The following is a 17,973-nucleotide window of genomic DNA, read 5'->3' as shown; positions in this document are numbered from 1 at the left end:
TGCAGTTGCTGGAGTTCTTATGCAGCATCTGGCAAGTTGTATTTTTAACAGATCAACACACTTCTGATCACGATTTATGCAATCGAGCAGTGCACTGATATTTGTCACAGCCCTTTTGAAATTTCTGTTTATTTATTTATTTCCCTTTTTTTTCCAACTCTGACTTTCATTTTCAACCTGAATCTCACTGTTGGAAAGTGTGTTTAGGAGGGCAACGTGTCTCCTGAACATGCTGTGAATTGCAGCACTGAAAGTTTGTCATTTGCTCAGTGGAACTTGCAGCGGAGTCAACAAAAATATGCTCTAGATTTTGGGGTGTCGTGTGATCTTAATTGGGCTGAAGCGGTAGGATAGCAGTGTATCCTCCAAAGGTTTTCTCTTGGTCTTTGCGCAACCAACAGTCACTGTATCTTTGAATTATTCAAATGTATTCCCTTTTTTCGTAAAACATAGTAGTTATGAATAAAATGTATAATCCTTAAAAAATCTCAAATCCTAAATGTCTTAGTTTTTCTCATTTTGGCAAAAACTTCTTGCTTCTTGGCATCGTTGTATGGCTTTTGAAGCTAATGCTGTTTTAAGTCTCAGAAAGAGCTCCCAGTGGACAAATTAGGAACTGCAGTTTTTGAAAGATTGCAGTTAATTTAATAATTTCTTATATTTTTTTATTGTCACTGAACCACCTTAAAGGCCTCTGCTTTTTTTTTGCACCTCTTCTCTGGAACATGCATATTATGGACACAACACAAATTTAGCTGCATTGATGAGCAGAGAAGGTTATTGTCTCGTCAGACATGCACAGTACTGACAGCTAAGCTTACGAGAGCTGCTCATGGTGGGTAGATGTCTGCTGTGAAGGAGTTCTACCTCGGCGGTGACGACCCCTGGGACAGCTTTCAGCGCTTGTCTACTAGTTGTTATTGATTTTCCAGCCGTCACTGGGTTTAACTGCCGTTATGGACCACCAGGAGTGTCGTATTAACACGTCTCTGTGACGTCGTCGGTGCAACCGTCATTATGTGTCTGGGTCACGCTTTGGTTCAGAAGTCAACCTGTTAACCCTTTATGGCCTGCATGACTGCCAGCCCCACCAACTCATTTATTTCTGTCAACACATTCGAATGGAAGATTGGGATTTATATATCACTGTATGACATGCTCATTCATCCTGCTTCCTGCTACTTAATCTGTGTCTGTTGATCTTTGTGCACTGTAATAGAGGTCTTGAGGAATTATTTCTTTACTGATAGTTAGTTGTCTGGTATTGTGAGATTGTATTGTAGCCTAAGCTCAGTATATAAGGCATTTTCACATTAATGTATCACATTTTTCTCTTTGTGGATTATCTTTTTGTTAACCGTTTCCTATAACACCACAAGTCAGCTTCAGGACAAGTTTCCAATTTAGTAGACACAGGGTGTTGGCTCGCATGGCTCGGCCTGTCTACATGCCGAAGTGTCCTTGGGCAAGACACCGAACCCCATTGGAGTGACAGCACCTTGCATGGCTGCAGCCTCCAATGGTGTGTGAGTGAATGGGTGAATGTGATGAACTATGTAAAGCGCTTTAGGGCTGCTCACGCAGCTGTAAGGTGCTATATAAGTGAAGTCCATTTACCATTTACCAAGTTATTCACTGGGGGTTACACGAGGATACACCTCCAGTCTACATACTGACTCTCCTGCTTATTTATTTTTTACCAGAGGTTGTTCAAAAAAACTCTTCTGCATAGTTATTTTAACAACTTCACCAGCAAACTGGACAAAGCAAGGCATATTTATTCATATAGCACCATTCAGACACAAGGGGATGTACATTGCTTTACAACAAAATTAATGAAATACATTACCACAAGGCAACTGTGTTATACTTATTAAAATACAAATATGTTGACTCTTGATTTTAACCATTTTATTTTTCAATTTAATTGAAATGAATTGAATAAGGGTTTTATTGTCACTGTTACAAAAAAACAATACCTATGAAAAGCAGTTTGGCACTCTATGTTAGCAGCATTAAAAGATAAGTTATATAAAGCAGTATTAAAGCACAGATTAAAAAATCAGATACAACAAAAATATATATAAAAAAGAGCAAATATGGACATTATACAACAATAAAATCATATATATATATAAATTGCATTTATTGAGTGCCACAGCTCACTCTTCAATCCCCATATGGTTGAATGAACATTTGTGGTTACAGAGGCATTCTGAGATTTAGTGTTTCTCATTGGTTTCAATACACACATCCACGGATTATACAGTAAATGGACCAGCCCTACTTTGACATTTAAAGAGTAAAGACAGGTTGGGGAGGTTTGCATGTGTGGGTGGGTGCAGAGTAGAATAATATTACTCTCCCACTGGCTCACTCATCATCTCATCTTTTGCTCCTCAAGCTGTGCTTCTCATTGAGATAAGGTTCATTTTCTTGTCTTTTTTTTTTTTTTCCAATTCATGAATAGTCATGAAACAGCAGCTCATATTTGTTGATGTTAATTAATTCCTTTGTTAACCCCTATTCGACCCTCATAAGTGAGTGAAAACAGCTCACGCTAGATAGCACAGATGGGCGCTCAATGAAACCGTAGACCTCACAAGAGCCAATTCTCCCAAGAGCTGCATCTGGTTCCAACACCATGTGATTTCTTGGATGAAAAATGTTTCCTCTGAATATCAGCACAACATATTTCAAAAGTTGGGGGTGGGGATATATGAAATTATTAATGAAGTAAAAAAACTAAAGGTTACTTTGTGGTTTAGAGGCTGAAATTCTCTTGATTTTGGTGATTGGTTTTCAGCGGTTAACAGCCTTTTGGGTTGTTCTGTCAGCTTATTCCCACTTTGTACGTTCCCCACCCCTTCTCAGCCTGCTTGAGGACTCGATTATAAATCTCTTTGCTGCACTGCAACTGGGTCGTTAGAATTCTATTAGCTGTAAATATTAAACAAGAGCCCTCACTTAGTGTCTCCCATCTCTGTTATCAGACCTCGTCCAGCACGATCGTTATGCTGGCGTGTCTTTTATGGCCTAGTCAAACAACAGGAAGCACTTTATGACCCAAATCCTGACAATTGCCACTTGTATGCTGTTTTTAGTACCTAAACTCAAAGAAATAATGATAAAAACAAGAAAAAAAATGATAGAAAAGGCCTTTTTGTTTTGTCAGTGTGAGTAAAGTACAGATTGATTGGCTTGGACACCGTTTTGCTTTATTGGGGAAGTGGTGCATCGTTTTCACAAATAATGAGTACAGAAGAGTCCCCCCAAAGTGAGGCAATCAATCACAACCATATTGTGACCAACGACTGTGTTGTTTTCTGAATAACAGTCATTAAAGGACCCCAAGGGAAGGCCTGTTGTGTTATCTCGGGCCGTGACAGAAGAGTGCTCCAGTAGGTTCCTTGTTGAGCAAACACACATTAATCTTGTCACAAGCGCACATGCTAACTCGGGTAATGCTAGGTTACAGTTACCAGTGGCCTGAGTCTTTACTGCCAAACTCCCCCGGGAGGTACTTAATGAGATTTTTTAATCCACTGTATTGTCTGGTCACATCACCATGGTTCTGTTCAGGTAAAAGTATCTGGCAAGTAAAGATAAAACGTCCTGCTTTATCATTATTTCCAGTCTGATGAATGGCCGAGGCTAAAACACTGTGTCTTTTTTCTTTTCTTCTTTTTTTGGTAGGCTGGAGTGAATATTCTTCTCCAGGACATCAATGGAAACATTCCCCTGGACTACGCCCTCGAGGGAACTGAAACCAGTTATATCCTCCGAAAGCATCTGGAAGAAAACGGTAAAGCCCAGTCACCCATTGAGATACTGTGTGGTGCAACAGTAAGAGAAACATGCAAATGTCGATATTTCACATTTACTTTCATGTAAGCCCCTTGGCTTCTTGCTTTCTCTTCAGAATGACAAACATGGCCAGACTGAATAGTTAGAGGTATGGTGGTGAGCACTGTTGACTCTCATAGTGAGAACGGGGGTTTGATCCTGTTCCAGAGCCCCTTTTGTGAAGATTTTATCTCATTACTGTTCTTGACTATAATTCAAAGATGGACAACAGACTATATATATAAACCAAAAGCCAGCTAGAATTGGCTTCAGTCCCTGCAAACCTAACCTGAACGGAGCAACCACAAAAGATGGATGGATAGTTGTTATTTTCTCTGTGCTGGCTTTGTATTGCTCAAACCTCACATAAGGAAAAATAATGTCTGAAATGTGCCTGAATACCCCGGTTTTATGATCAATGCTTCAGTATATAGATCCATTATGCAGGCACTTATACTGTAATCACATCTCCACCATAAAGAACTAAAAGATAAAATAATACATAGTAGTTATGGCTTTCACTGATGTGCTTTGCAGCACTGATTGTGAAACATGTCATATTCAAAGTATATTAATAAATGAGTAAGATTACTACTTATGCATGTTAGTGTGTGTGTGTGTGTGTGTGTGTGTGTGTGTGTGTGTGTGTGTGTGTGTGTGTGTGTGTGTGTGTGTGTGTGTGTGTGTGTGTGTGTGTGTGTGTGTGTGTGTGTGTGTGTGTGTGTGTGTGTGTGTGTGTGTGTGTGTGTGTGTGTGAGAATGATTACCTGCATGCGTGTGTAAATGTGTGCATTTGGGTGAAGGTGACAGACACCTCCAGGCCTTATGATAGCAGATGATGATTGGAGAACCAAAGACAGGCTTAATACTCTGGCCTGGGAATTACAAAGATAATGGCAAAATGAGAGGTGAATGGTGGTGGAAGAGGGAGAAGTGGGGAATTGTGCCAAGCATTTACAGTAACACATGCCGAAAGATCCGAAAGAGGAACTGGCATTATGTTGACAAAGCTAGAAAGAAACAGAGAAAGACAATGATGGAGGGTTTCCCCTCATTCATCTGCCAGCGGCCACACACGAAACTGGGCTGGATTACATGACAACAGCAGACAGCTATCCCATCAGGGCTGTGAGCTGTGATGGGATGTCTGTGTCTGTTTTGTGGTGATCTCCTGCCTCCTGCCTACCTGCAGCCCTGCTTGCCACCATCATAAGGCACAGTCTTACACACAGAGGCTCACTGTTGCTATAACAACGTGGCTGCTCGCTCTCTGTCCCTATCAAGTTTTTGCAAGAAACTAGATTGAAATCAACTTACCAGGAGAGAAAATCCATCCTGTGGCCTCCTCTGCTCCGTTGAATGAGGCTCAAATAACTTCAAGGTCCGAGGCTCTCATCTGCTCACCTATCGATTAACAATTTCAATCAGTATGCTTGGGAAAACTACTATTAGCACCCGAGAGCCTTTTTCAAAGTCAAAAATAGATTGATTGACAATCAATTCACTATTTTACAGCAATCAAAGTTAGGTTAACATCATGCATGGGATTATGGAGCAGTGCACTTGTCCTCATAGCTTGCAGGTGCTGACCAAGGACACAGTTCACCATTGCTTCACAGTGACCTCATTCAGGTTAAAGATGCAGCATTATTACATGCAAAAAGTGTCTGTTTCCATGATTCACTCCCACTACAGATTTAATACTTCATGTTTGATGTCAGTTTGTAGAAAAATGACAGAGGGAGAGCTCACAAACCGCCAGCAGCCCTCTAAGATCATACAGTACACACTGTAGCTGTGGTGTAATCTTTACTCGTCCTGCACCACCACTATCATACAACACCACGCTCAGCTTTAACCAAATCCTCTTAAGCAAGTTAGTTCTGCAAAAATGTGGTACTTTTTTTTTACTTTAAACATGTAAAAAGAATCCTTGGAATGACTTAAATACTTTGTTCTGAGTTGTTGAAGCAACTTCTTTATACAAGTTTCTTTTTTTTTTTTTTAAGGTTTCTGAATTTCTGTTTCTTGGTTTAGGAAGTTTCCCAAAATAAAATTTGAAAAATGTGCTCCTGTGTGGTGGGGACATAAATCTTCACACGCAGTGACAGTGTAGGAGCTTTTTGGTCGTTGTAGGGATGTAGGGAAGGTGGTTAATGTTAAATGAGAATTACATTTAATCTGCAGGAATTGAATGGAAGTCATGACATGCATGTGAAGACCCATGTGTATGTTCCACTTTAAAATGAATTACACACTGTGTGAAGCAGTGTAGAAGATGGATGGATGAAGAATGAGAAAGCTCCTACTTGAGAAAGCTCAGGGGACAATGAAGAAGAAGACAAAAAAACCCTCCAGCAGGATCAGACTCAAACAGGAGAGAACAACAACTGCAATCACTAGAGTGCAGGTTGCGAGGGTCGAGAGCCTCAGATCAGGAGGCTACTACCCCCACAGCCAGATATACCTACAGTGAAACACATGAAGGAGACATAAAAGTGAAGGCAGAGCAAAACTGGAATATATGTGTGGGTTTTCTGTTTTAATAACCCAGGTGTTACATCTCATTTGATTCTATTGCCTAGAGAATATCACACTCTGTATGATTTCATGTGAAACCTCTGCATTGTAATTTTCTGAGTTGCGTTGATGTATTTAGGTGTGGATGTGTCCTCCATGCACGCTATGAAAACCCAGAGACCCAGCACGATGCTGTCTGATGTTAGGCAGCTTATCGCCTCAGGGGGAAGCCTCAACCAGCCCAATGACGACGGGGTTACACTGGTGAGTAAAGGTCACTTTAATCTCGCTTAAGTCTTTCTTTGCATCTCTGCATATAGATCCCCACAAGATTTTGCTGTCCACTCTTTTTTTTCTTCTTCATCTTGCAACTTAAATTCCTCATTCTCTTTGGTTTGTTCTCTCTTCAAAGCTCCACATTGCCTGTGCCAGTGGCTACAGAGAGGTGGTGTCTGCATTGTTGACGAGTGGAGCGGACCCTCATCCTGCCGACAACAACTTCTGGACACCTCTCCACCTGGCTGCTAAATATGGACAGGTATTGGACAGTGGCACAGAAAAGCATTTGACATTAATGAAATTGGGGCTATAATTTCAGTCCATCTGGCTGCATTGATCCAGTATGATGACAGCCATTAATGAAAATATGAGAAAATTATTGATGGATGGTTCTTCAGCGGAGTACCTCCAGTTACTGCCTCTAGTTACTGTGTACACACACTTTGATGAACTACTGTATTTCGGGTCCATTGATCAGAAAACACTGGCACATACGAGCGCTGTGTACACATTTGTTCCAGCATTTTAGATGAGCCGTTTATGAGCCTCTCCGAGAGCAGAGGAGATTGATTTCATGGCGAGCTGTTGGGAGAGGACGCTGGTGTTTTGGGAGTGGTCCAGCTGCGAAGAAAAGGAAGCGATAACATTCAGATGTTGCTGACCCAAGTAGATATTTAATTACATTTTGGGTTGTGTGCTTGGCTGCTGACAAAGACAATTTATTCATTTGGTATTCACCGTCACCTCTCTGGTTCGTCTCTCCTGGAGCTGTGTTTTCCCTCTAGCATATGTTTTAAAAATTCTCTTCTTCCTCTCAGGTCCTTCAAAGGCTTTCTGTTTCATTCATACCAATCCCGTGCCCTCATTTCTTTTCCTCCCTTCTTCCAAAACTCTTCCAGTTCTTAGATAATTACCACTTGATAAATCTAAATTTGCATATACTGACATCAGTCTACACTGAACATGTGCCTCTTTGTTTTTTTTAAGATTTCCATGCATGTGTGTTCTATAAAAGTGTATTTGACTCAAGAGTGGCAGCTTGGAGGATTGGAGAATCGATTAGGTTTTCCTTGCAGTGCTAAATCACCTCAGCTATCGGCTCTGTACTGTTGTCAGTGCTTTGCCTGCTGCATACAAATTACGCCCTGAGCCCTCTTAACATTTAGCTTCTGTCACCTTCATCTTATAGACAGTGACAAGACAGTTACACAGGACATCCAGGGTTCAAGATGCATCCACTCAAGTAGATTACTGGTTTTGCTAATAAAACTTTTTTCTTTTTTTTTCTTTTTTTTTCTAATATGACACAGAGGCCAACTGCATCTTGGCGAATCTCGCTTGCAACTGTGATGCTTGCTGGTGCATTAAACTCAGAGACCCCTGCTGCAGTGTGGCACACATAAGAGACTGACCCTTTAAGAAGATGTATGACCCCATTACTGCAGCTAATTAAGCTTCCCTCTATTGGTCTAGCGATAAGTTGGGCCCTGGCTCCTGGCTTCAACAGGGTTTTGCAGAGACTTTTCAAGTTGTAATCTCTAAGGAAAATAATTTTTTTTAATACTTTTGTGTTCGAGCATCAGGCCAAAATGACATTATATTAAAATACAACCCAGGGATCGGATGAATTGAATCAGAGTTAAGGTAATGTAATGTTAAAAATTCCAGAAATATAGCAAAGGCAGGAGTTGATAAATTGCTTCTCAAGGGTTTCTGTTCACTTTAGCCAAATATTAAAATGTGTTTTGGGGTCTGTACGGCACTGTTCATCTCATTCTTCATTTCCAGCAAGGCTCCCGCTGATCCTCGTGCGCCGATAACCTTTTCCTGGTCCTTCTTTAAACTTTGACCCACTGACGAGTTCAGAGCCTGCAGGGCTGCTGATGTACCGCCAGTATTTATAGATTGTGAGTGGCCCTGATAGAGTTTGTGAGCAGGGGAGACATTGTAGACTCGTCGCTGAGCAGCTGCTGACACAGGTCAGAGTCTGTCTGCTGAAAGTGCTGAGTCACTTTCTGCTCCACTTTTAACAGTGTCCGTCTGCTGTGCAACATCGGCTCCTTCTGCAGCGGCAGGATTGCCAAATATTGGACTTTATAAAAATGAGAATATTCTTAATCTACGTTTACATTCAGTCTCTGAAACTACGGTGGTTGAGCAGCAGAAGTGAATCTCATTTAGCTGTTTTTAAGAGCTGTGTAGTAACTCACAGTGTTGCCCGAGGTGACATTGCTGTTTATTATTCCTCAGTGAGTGTGTAATCTACAACACTCTCCCCTTGCAGTGAAAATGGCCTCAGTTAGAGTCTGATTGGGGTTTCTGTTGGGATGTGCTTGCGTGGGTTTTCTCCTGAAACTCTATATTCCCCCCACAACCCTAAAACAAGCGTCTGAGGTTGTTTGAGGACTTGAAATTTCTCACAAGTGTGAATGTGAGTGTGTGTGACTTCGTGTCCTGCGATGAACTGACAAACCTGTTCAGGGTGTAATCGTGGATCTGCCCTGGTAATATGACAAAAGCTCAGTACTAGTTTGGGAGTCAAGTATGTTAATGAAACATCCTACATAGTTAATCAAAAAAATGCAAATATCATAGAGAAAATAAACATGTATTCTTTTCTTGGTCAGAAAACCTGGATGAGAAATGTACGGATAAAGGAAAAAAAAACAACAACTAAACATTTAAAGGCTGTGACACACCCCAATTCCATTCAGTAGAAGATGTTTCACATGTATTTACATATGTACATATATCCCTACAGCTATAGTGTATACAAACCCACTCATATCGTGCACAGTCTTTTTACATTGTTTTGTCTTTGTCTGCCTTCATGCCCACATATTTATGTTTCTTTTGTCTGCACAGAGAAACACTTTTGAAGGAGATGTGAATCCAAGGAATCAAAAAATGAGGATTCAGATCACATTTTACTCTTCTATATATATTTCATACAGCACATCCTCCACATAGACAAAGAGAGGTGATACAGAGTGCAGCAGAAGACGAGGCAATAATAAGCGGGAAAGTAGAACAAGTCAGTCTACAGAGACGGTGCATCTCTGTTGGTGTAAAAGGAAAACCTAGACGGAAGAATAAAGGACAGAGGTGACAGATATCACATGTGTCAAACTGACAGGTAGAAACTACAGGGTTCTTTCGCTGTGATCCGTGTGCTCATTATTACGGGGGTCTCCTCAGTCAGGGGCAACACTTGTATAAACCTGTTAGTGTGACAGAGACTGACAGAAGCTTTAAATTCTAGGTCAGTGTCACGATATACCGTATTACAATTGCATTATCGACTCTTGTAGCCATAAAAGCAAGTGTAACCTTTGTTGCGCCAGTATCCACGGTAGGGAGGTCATCAAAAGCAACAATCCTGGATTGAATTGTCTTTGTTATTATACTGAGTTTCATTTGAATTCATAAAAATGGATGTGGATGGGTTTTTTTTTCCAATCTCTTACAGATGAGCATTGTTAGCCGGCTCCTGAGGCACAGAGCAAACCCGGCTCTATTGAACTGCAACCAAGACAAGCCCTCTGGTAACCTTTTTCTTTTCTTTTTTCTTTTTGCATATTCACACAAACATATCCATACGTGTGCATACACAAACGCAAATGAATTCAGCTTGACTGGGCAGAAACATTTCAACAACTTAGAGTTAATGAAGCAGAAATGCAGAGGAATTAATTTCATCCTGTTCAGTTGAAACTGTTCAAATGCATTAATGATCACTGCAGTAATATAAAAGACAAATTCAAGCACACACAGTCTCTTGCACTGTGTACACAGAGAACCAAGTTCCCTTATAATCAGTCTCTGGTGAGCCTTTCTGTGCATATCTGAGTGCATCTTCAAGTGAGACCTCATTTCTTGATGAAAGGAGAGATCAGCCCCACATGCCATACACAAATAAGCACATACAGTATGCGCAGTGATGAAAGTGAGCTGTTCGACGTGATGACAAGGAGAAGGTAAGATTGATTTGCTAAATGCTTAAAGAAGAAGCATATCGTCATAGAAAATCCTCCACCGCTGTTGCTGCAGTTATGCATGGATACAAGAGGAATGAAGGGGGGGGGGGGGTTACATTAAAAACCTTTTGCTTGAATGTAGTGTTGAATTCATGCTTCTAGATTTCCAAGACATCTGAAATGCTTTTGACTAGCGGCATCCAGCTGTTTTTGCTCTGTAATCAATAGATGAAGCCTAGACAGTGTCAAAGTCATTGGAATGTACCTGTTTGCCTGCTTCAGCTAACTCATGTTTGGTACTGAAAGGTAATGAAACGAGCACTGTTACTTAGAGTCGGACTACCTGGTGGAATCTGACAGGAGAGACACTCCACACAAGCATTTGACATTTAATTATTATCTGAATGAGCCTCGAACAAGACACTAATTAGGTCATTCAATTGTGGGAATGTGATAGATCGCATCTAAGATGATGGCTCGTGGTGCCAAAAATATGCAGACATTCCTTCCGGCCTGTGTAATGCAGCGTCTTGTGCACGCCGGCCGTCACTCATAATAAACAGTAAACCGCTTAAACAGATAAATGGTCACCAGAAAATCCTAGGCGTATGTGTCAAATCACTCACTGTGACTTGGTTTTATCGTCCTTTCTTAAAAAGCCTGAATCATAACTAATAAGGATAAAACAAATTGAAATGTAGAAAGGAGGCAGTCAAAAGCACTCAAGATGACTGGCAGGTTCGAGGTTTTTTTCTTCTTCTTCAAAACATGTTTTGAGAAAGTTAAATTAAACTAAGGATACAGGTACGTGCCTCAGGTCAAAACATAGATACAAACTGTGTGTGTAAGCATGATTAATCTGGAGCTGGATGCACCAGTATGATTTTTTTTTTTTTAAATACAGACCAAGTGACTGATTTGGGGTATTTGCCAATTTAAAAAACTGATATGAGTCTTTTATAATGCAATTTAAAATCCTAGAAATACTTTAGAAATGTTTCAGTTCCATTAAATCTGACTGTAACGCATTGTTGTACTGATACTTGAACATGCATTGCAGTCTCTTATAAATAAGAGGGTTAATTACACATTTAAGTGCCACACGTCTTGGTTTTGTCTCGTCGGGGGGTGAAAAATCATTGTACTTTCAGAAGTACGAGTACTTGCACACACGATCCACCCAATACTTGATACTGGCATGAGAGCAATTATATTTATGAATATTTTGAAGTCCCCCGGCTAGCTCAGTTGGTAGCGCATGAGACTCACAATCTCAGGGTAGTGGGTTCGTGTCCCACGCCAGGCGCCACCTTCCCATGGGCTCACCACCTGCAGGAAGGTTCTTAAATGGTGCATTGTGATCTGGATGACAGTGCTCAGACTGTCACCCCTGTGACCCGGAAACAGATAAGCGGAAGAAAATGAATGAATATTTTGTCATAAATTCGCAGTTGATTGCTAACATTAGTGTACGAATGCACAGTTCACAAACATGTACAGATGACAACTTGGCCTCCTGCATCTAAAGGAGCTGTTATACAACCGTCCTTTGAAATGGGCCGCTGACCCCTTTATTGAGTGGCTATAAATGTTCCCCATGTTGTCATGGTGAAATGTGCAGGTTTTTTGAATATACCTTCTAACCTCCCCATTGCGAGATAAAATGTCATAGTTGCTTCAAACCATTTACTTTTATGGCTTAATCATGCCTCTCACTGCCTCACTTGGGTCTTAATCAATAGTTCCTTCCAGGACGTAGACCTAGAGAAGCTTGAAGACAAGCCCCTGGAGACTGAGGCAATACCCTTGTATTTCACTTGGAGCTCCACTCTCCACTTTCTGCCGCCACTTGACAAACAAAAGACAAGAGCAAGAGATGGGTGTCAGGGGACCATCTGTCACAGAGAAATAAAAAGACAGGACGAAGCTATTCCCCTCCCTTCTGCCCTGTTAGACCTTATTACAGGCAGGCGAGGTGTTGACCCCCCATTTCCACTGAGGCACAGTTGGATTCATCTATAGTGAGTTTCACATTCTGCACCAGCGAAGCCTCATCCGCATTCATTGTACTAGAGGGTTGGTAAAACAACACAGAAATGTGTACCGATGTACAGTTTTCATGACTCCTTCAGTGATTTTTGGAAGTTTACGTAATACAGAGTTCACATTAACGTTTTAAACAATAGATGTGTGCTGTGTGTGATGTGGTTAGATATTGCTGTGTCAGAGCCGATAGCGGATATGCTGCTGAGTGCGGAGGAGAGCTGGCTGCAGAGACTGAAGGACCCGTCCACTCCTCTACCCTCCACTGACCAACGCTATGATGGAGGATCACATGACCTCAACACTCCTGTCAAGCACCTGTGAGTTAACAGTTTCATAAGCACCAGCGTGTGCCTCGTGTTCACTCCACGTAATCTCAATCAGGTTTTATGTTTATGGACTTTCTCAAAATTTGCCCATTGTCCCACTGCCACTACTTCTATCCAGGAACCCCCTGGGTGTCTCCATCGCTAAGCGAGACAGCTTGCTGGAGAAGTGCACCATGTTCAGAGAGATAGGTGGAGCACTAAGCCGACAGCCTTCTCAGGATAATGGCCTCGATGGCCCCTTCAGCTCTGGAGCCAGCAAACTAGAGCAGGTAGTGTACCTCGTCTTCTTACAGCTGCCACACTTCAAAAAAACCCAGTAAGACGTTGAGTGCACTTATAAGTTCAAATGTCCAGAGGGATTACACCATTACACCAGGAGGAAGATTTTATATGTCCCATTTACTGCTCAGTCCTACTTTGATGACTGAAGAAAGGGTCAGTCGGATAAGAAACAGTAATCTAGAAATAATACTTAAACTTGCTTTTGCTTTTTCCACAATTCAAATAAACCAAAGTCCTGTGGTTTTTAAAGTTTTAACCTTCAATTCAATTTTTGATTTGTGCATTTGAACATACAGCAGCGGTAAGTTTGACCACAAGTTTTCCAGATTTAGTCTACATCCTCGAAAATGTCATATCAACTTATTTATATGTGGAGATATAATTTGACGATGCCGATAAAGCCTCACACCCCGTACGATCTGTCCAGTAGTCCACCCTGTGTGGTAAATAATATTCATGTCAACATTTCAAGCACACTAAAAATGGGAGTGTGCATACCACACATCATATTTTCCTCAAGACCTAAAACATTGTAGAGCCTTTGAGCCAGTTCTACTGTCTCAAATGGAAAAACAAGTCAATATAATCCAGCCAATATAAAGGATTTCTTGTAACTGCTGAAGACAAAAATGCACAATTTCAGTAGACCTCAGTCAAAGATAACCGTGACCTCTCGCTGGGTTTCATTTTAATTAACTGTGCTTTCCTCAGGTCAAGCTGATGCCTCCGGCGCCCAACGATGACCTGGCGTCCCTCAGTGAGCTGACCGACAGCAGCCTGCTCTACGAGATGCAAAAACGCTTCGGCAATGACCAAATCTACGTAAGGCTCCAGTGTCCCCCTGCAGCCTAACAACACGCAGTAACACACAACGAGCACGCACTAACCACAGAAGTAAACATTGTTATAAAACGCAATCTCCCCCTCGGCGTAACTGGGACACGCATGAGTTGTTTATTTGTTCTGGAGTGTTGTTCCCGGTTTGTGAATTTCAGGGTGTTACGGTTGGATCGCAACACGCGCTCTTTGTTCCCATGAGCTCCACAGTGAAATCCCCTCCAGCATGTGTACATGTAATTTAGCCGGCTTTAAACGTCTCACAAACACGGATTCTCCTCGAAAACTGTGATGGAAACGCTGGTGATGAAATGAAGTCAACAAACCCAACAAGTAATAATAAATTAAAGACCAAACCAGTTAAACACATCAGTGACTGACGTTTAATGGAAAACCTACGTTTAACCTTCATTTGTGCCCTGCTCTAATGCTGTACACAACTGACCGGAATCTGAAACTAAAAATAATATACCGAATAAAATAAGGACGTCCAAAAAGATATTGGAATTTTGATTCACGCATGCACTTTGCTATTAGCCCCTCATTTCTCAGCGGTAAATCCCCCAACGGATGCTTTACTCTATTCCTTAACATAATTGTGATATTACAGCCAGAACTACATCTTCACTACTGAATGCAATCCATAATTTTAGCTGTGTAGGACCCTGCCAGAGTAGTTGAGTTTGAGGGTTCAAAACCTTCAACTGGTGAATAGAACAAGGGAAACATTCACCAAATCAACTTCATTCATATCAGCTCAATTGAAAAAAAAAAAAATCTATTCCTATATTCAAGAATAAAATGCCTTCATCTCAAACAATTGGATCATTTTATCCCTTCTTTCCCCCCCTCTCCTTTGAAACTCTGGTCGGGCTTCATGGTGATGGAGCTCAACAAATCCTGGACTCAGATCAATGTGGCGCGATCGGTGCTCGCTTTTCTGTGAAGAGGTGGTAATAGTCTGTTATTACAGACACCCAGTAGGGTTTGTGCCAGCAGGAGACTTAGACATAGGGATAACGATGAAAGGCAGGACAAGTGGTGGATGAAGAAAAGAGAAACGATTAGAATAATGAGTGCTGAATGCAGGAGGTGCAGTCGATCTGGGAAATAGCTGTGAAATGGCAGCAGGAAGTGCGGTAAAGTGGAACTGTTGTAGTTTCATCAGAGCATGACCGACCTGGTACATAGAGAGGTATGGGTCACTGTCATGCTTTGTGCTCCCGAATATTTTCACCTAAGACTTTTCAAACAAAAGTCACTCTCCAAAATATTCACTCTGAACATAAAGTTTGCAATTAAATAAGCAAATATTTTTGACCTTATGTATTGAATGGAGATAATTTTAAGGAAGAGGTGAGCAGGGGATATGGTGAAGGACAGAAGTGGGGGGGGGGGGGGGGGTAACAAAGCCAGTGAATGCTCCATATGTTCTCAGCGGGGTGGTCAGAGATGGGTCTTTGATGAGTGGTCTCCGCCTTCTGCCAGCATAGAGGGACCCGTCCGCCACTAAATCCCTGCGGACAATGGCAAGAAACTGGGGAAGGATGCAACAAAAGACAAATATAAAGGCTGGCCCGTTGACAATCCTGTCATGAGAATAAACATAGTTACCAGTAAAAGAAACGACTAAACTTAATACCGGATAAGTTTGTTTAAAAAAAAAAAAAAAAAAAAAAAGATAGTTGAATTCAGCCCTGTGTCTGCAGGCAGTGGGGATTTGTTCAAGTCATTAACCTTGAGCCAGGGCGTAAGGACAGAGCAGCGTGTTAGCAATGCCGGCACTTTCCCAGGAGACAGAACATTACGTAGCTTTCAAACTGCCCCGAGGTCTCTTCACGGGGAACACAAGGTTAAGAGTTTAGTGGAAAGGGTCAGAAATTGGGAGTGTGCTATTTTATCTGATTGGCTTCAGGCCTTGTGTGCGTGTGTGTGTGTGCGTGTGTGCATGTGTGTGTAAGGATGGATCTGTTGTCTTAGGTAAAGAAAGATTGTTACCAGGGTTATTGTTGAAGGTCCTCCCTTGGCCTTTATTGTCTAAGACATTACCATAATATTTTGAAAACAGAAATTACAAACACCATAAATACTGGCACTAACACAGACATCTTTTTTTTTTCCTGGGTCTGGTTGACTTTTGGCATTTTTAATCCATCCCACGCCAGTTTTCCCAGTCAAAACAAAACTGCAATGTGCAATGTTTCTGAGTTGCTGAATTAAAAATGGCTGAAGTATGTTTTATCTGCATTTTTTTTTTTTTCTAGACTTACATTGGACACATCCTTCTTCTGATCAACCCAAACAAAGAGCTGCCCATCTATTCCACTTTGGTAAGCACATGTTCAAATTGACTGCATTTGACTTAAGCCAATAGGACTTTGGACCTGTGGACCATGTGCGTCCCCATTGTATTTATTTAGGGCAACAAGCCAGTTTCCAAAAAATGAACACAGAATGAAAACATTCAATAAAAACAGCGTAACATTTAGCTTCAATAAAAATAACAACAGAACTTGAGTAAAACCTGTAAAAAATGTAAAAAAAAATTGCCTACCCCTCCTTTAAATCCTTGTAGTAGAAGTGTTTGGCTTATGTTGTTGAGGATGACATTTGTGTGGCGCTCGCAGTATTAAAAGTTGAGAATTCCTGGTGTGCACTGTGATAAGTGCTTATATCATGCAGTTTTGCTCAGCGATGCGATGTGCAGGCAAAGCGATGCTTTGAAGGAGACATGTTCGCTGTATAATCGGCAGGACATGAACAGATGAAATGGACCTTGTGGTTGATAAATAATGCAGTCTTCCTGTCAGTGATACGCAGCGTAAGGCTGACTTTGCATAAGCCACAGAAGAGAGAGAAAGCACAGAAACACACACACACATGCACTCATTTTCAAACTCACACTGGCACTATCATATACTGTATGTATAGATACATGGTATATATTCCAATTGTAGTGGAAAAGAAGTGTACATCTAGAGAATGGGAAAGCGTTTAAATGTGAAACAATTATTCAAATTGGTTCACAGACGCTTTCGTTGTTTGATGGTCATTTACTGTTGCGACACCAACAGCATGGGTATCACCTGCTTTTAAATAGCAGATGAATCATTTTGAAACCCGCTGAATTAACGCCAGTCTGAAGACTCGCCCATGCGGAGGAGTCGAATGAAGGAGGAGGCGTCATCTTCTGCCAAGTCCCATACCCCCCCCCCCCCCCCCCCCCCCCGCCCCCACCCCTCAGGCTGCCCCGCTCCTGCCACTGCCTGGATCCACTCCAGGCATCCCCGTCCAACTGAGAGGATGTGAGGAGGACCAGGGAGGAGCCAGTCTGAGGAGGACATATGTCACAACACGTGTGACCTGCTGGCCGTCTGTCACCTCCTCTGGTCTGGCGACGGACGTCCAATCCCACCTCTTTCCTTCACTGCCACGAGCGCCACGCTGGCACCCGTTTGATGGAGCGGGTGCACACAGGGATGTGACAGCTCGCTCACAGTTCCGGATAAACAATGGACGCTTCACTGTCTGATACAGGACATCTTTTGAGAAATTAGAGGGAGTTACATTGGCTGTGTTGTTTTTTTTTACATTTTACACAGAAATATTGCTTATTCTGTGTTTCCATGAGCTTGTCCAGAAATATATTAGTTTGCTTTGAGTTTTGTGCAAACAATGTTAGTATTTCAGTTTTTGGATCTTATTTTGAAGACAATCATTTTGAACACACACCATTTCTTTATCACAATTGTATGACATTCTCCATAACAGCATTGAGACTTCTATTCAGCACATATTACTTTATTTGCCTGAAGTGTCCCATCTAGCCAATTTCTAATGCATTCACTACAGACATTCAT

The 17,973-nt window shown here is 41.6% G+C and overlaps 1 protein-coding gene across 1 annotated transcript in view; it reads left to right on the top strand.

The window, feature by feature from the left end:
* The window catches only part of myo16 (myosin XVI), a gene marked incomplete at both ends in the record, with an annotated part of 92,905 nt that overhangs the window by 23,863 nt on the left and 51,069 nt on the right, over positions 1–17,973 (top strand). The window contains 8 exons of the mRNA XM_080478118.1: positions 3,697–3,805; positions 6,506–6,630; positions 6,779–6,904; positions 10,115–10,190; positions 12,835–12,985; positions 13,113–13,263; positions 13,988–14,098; positions 16,378–16,443. Of these exons, the coding sequence (XP_080334244.1) occupies positions 3,697–3,805; positions 6,506–6,630; positions 6,779–6,904; positions 10,115–10,190; positions 12,835–12,985; positions 13,113–13,263; positions 13,988–14,098; positions 16,378–16,443 (915 nt within the window). The remainder of the gene's footprint in view (positions 1–3,696; positions 3,806–6,505; positions 6,631–6,778; positions 6,905–10,114; positions 10,191–12,834; positions 12,986–13,112; positions 13,264–13,987; positions 14,099–16,377; positions 16,444–17,973) is intronic.

This window comes from Lipophrys pholis (genome assembly GCF_963383615.2).
Source record: "Lipophrys pholis genome assembly, chromosome: 13".
Taxonomy (NCBI): domain Eukaryota; kingdom Metazoa; phylum Chordata; class Actinopteri; order Blenniiformes; family Blenniidae; genus Lipophrys; species Lipophrys pholis.
Note: the sequence above shows the minus strand (reverse complement) of the source record. Positions and strands in the feature narration are given on the sequence as shown.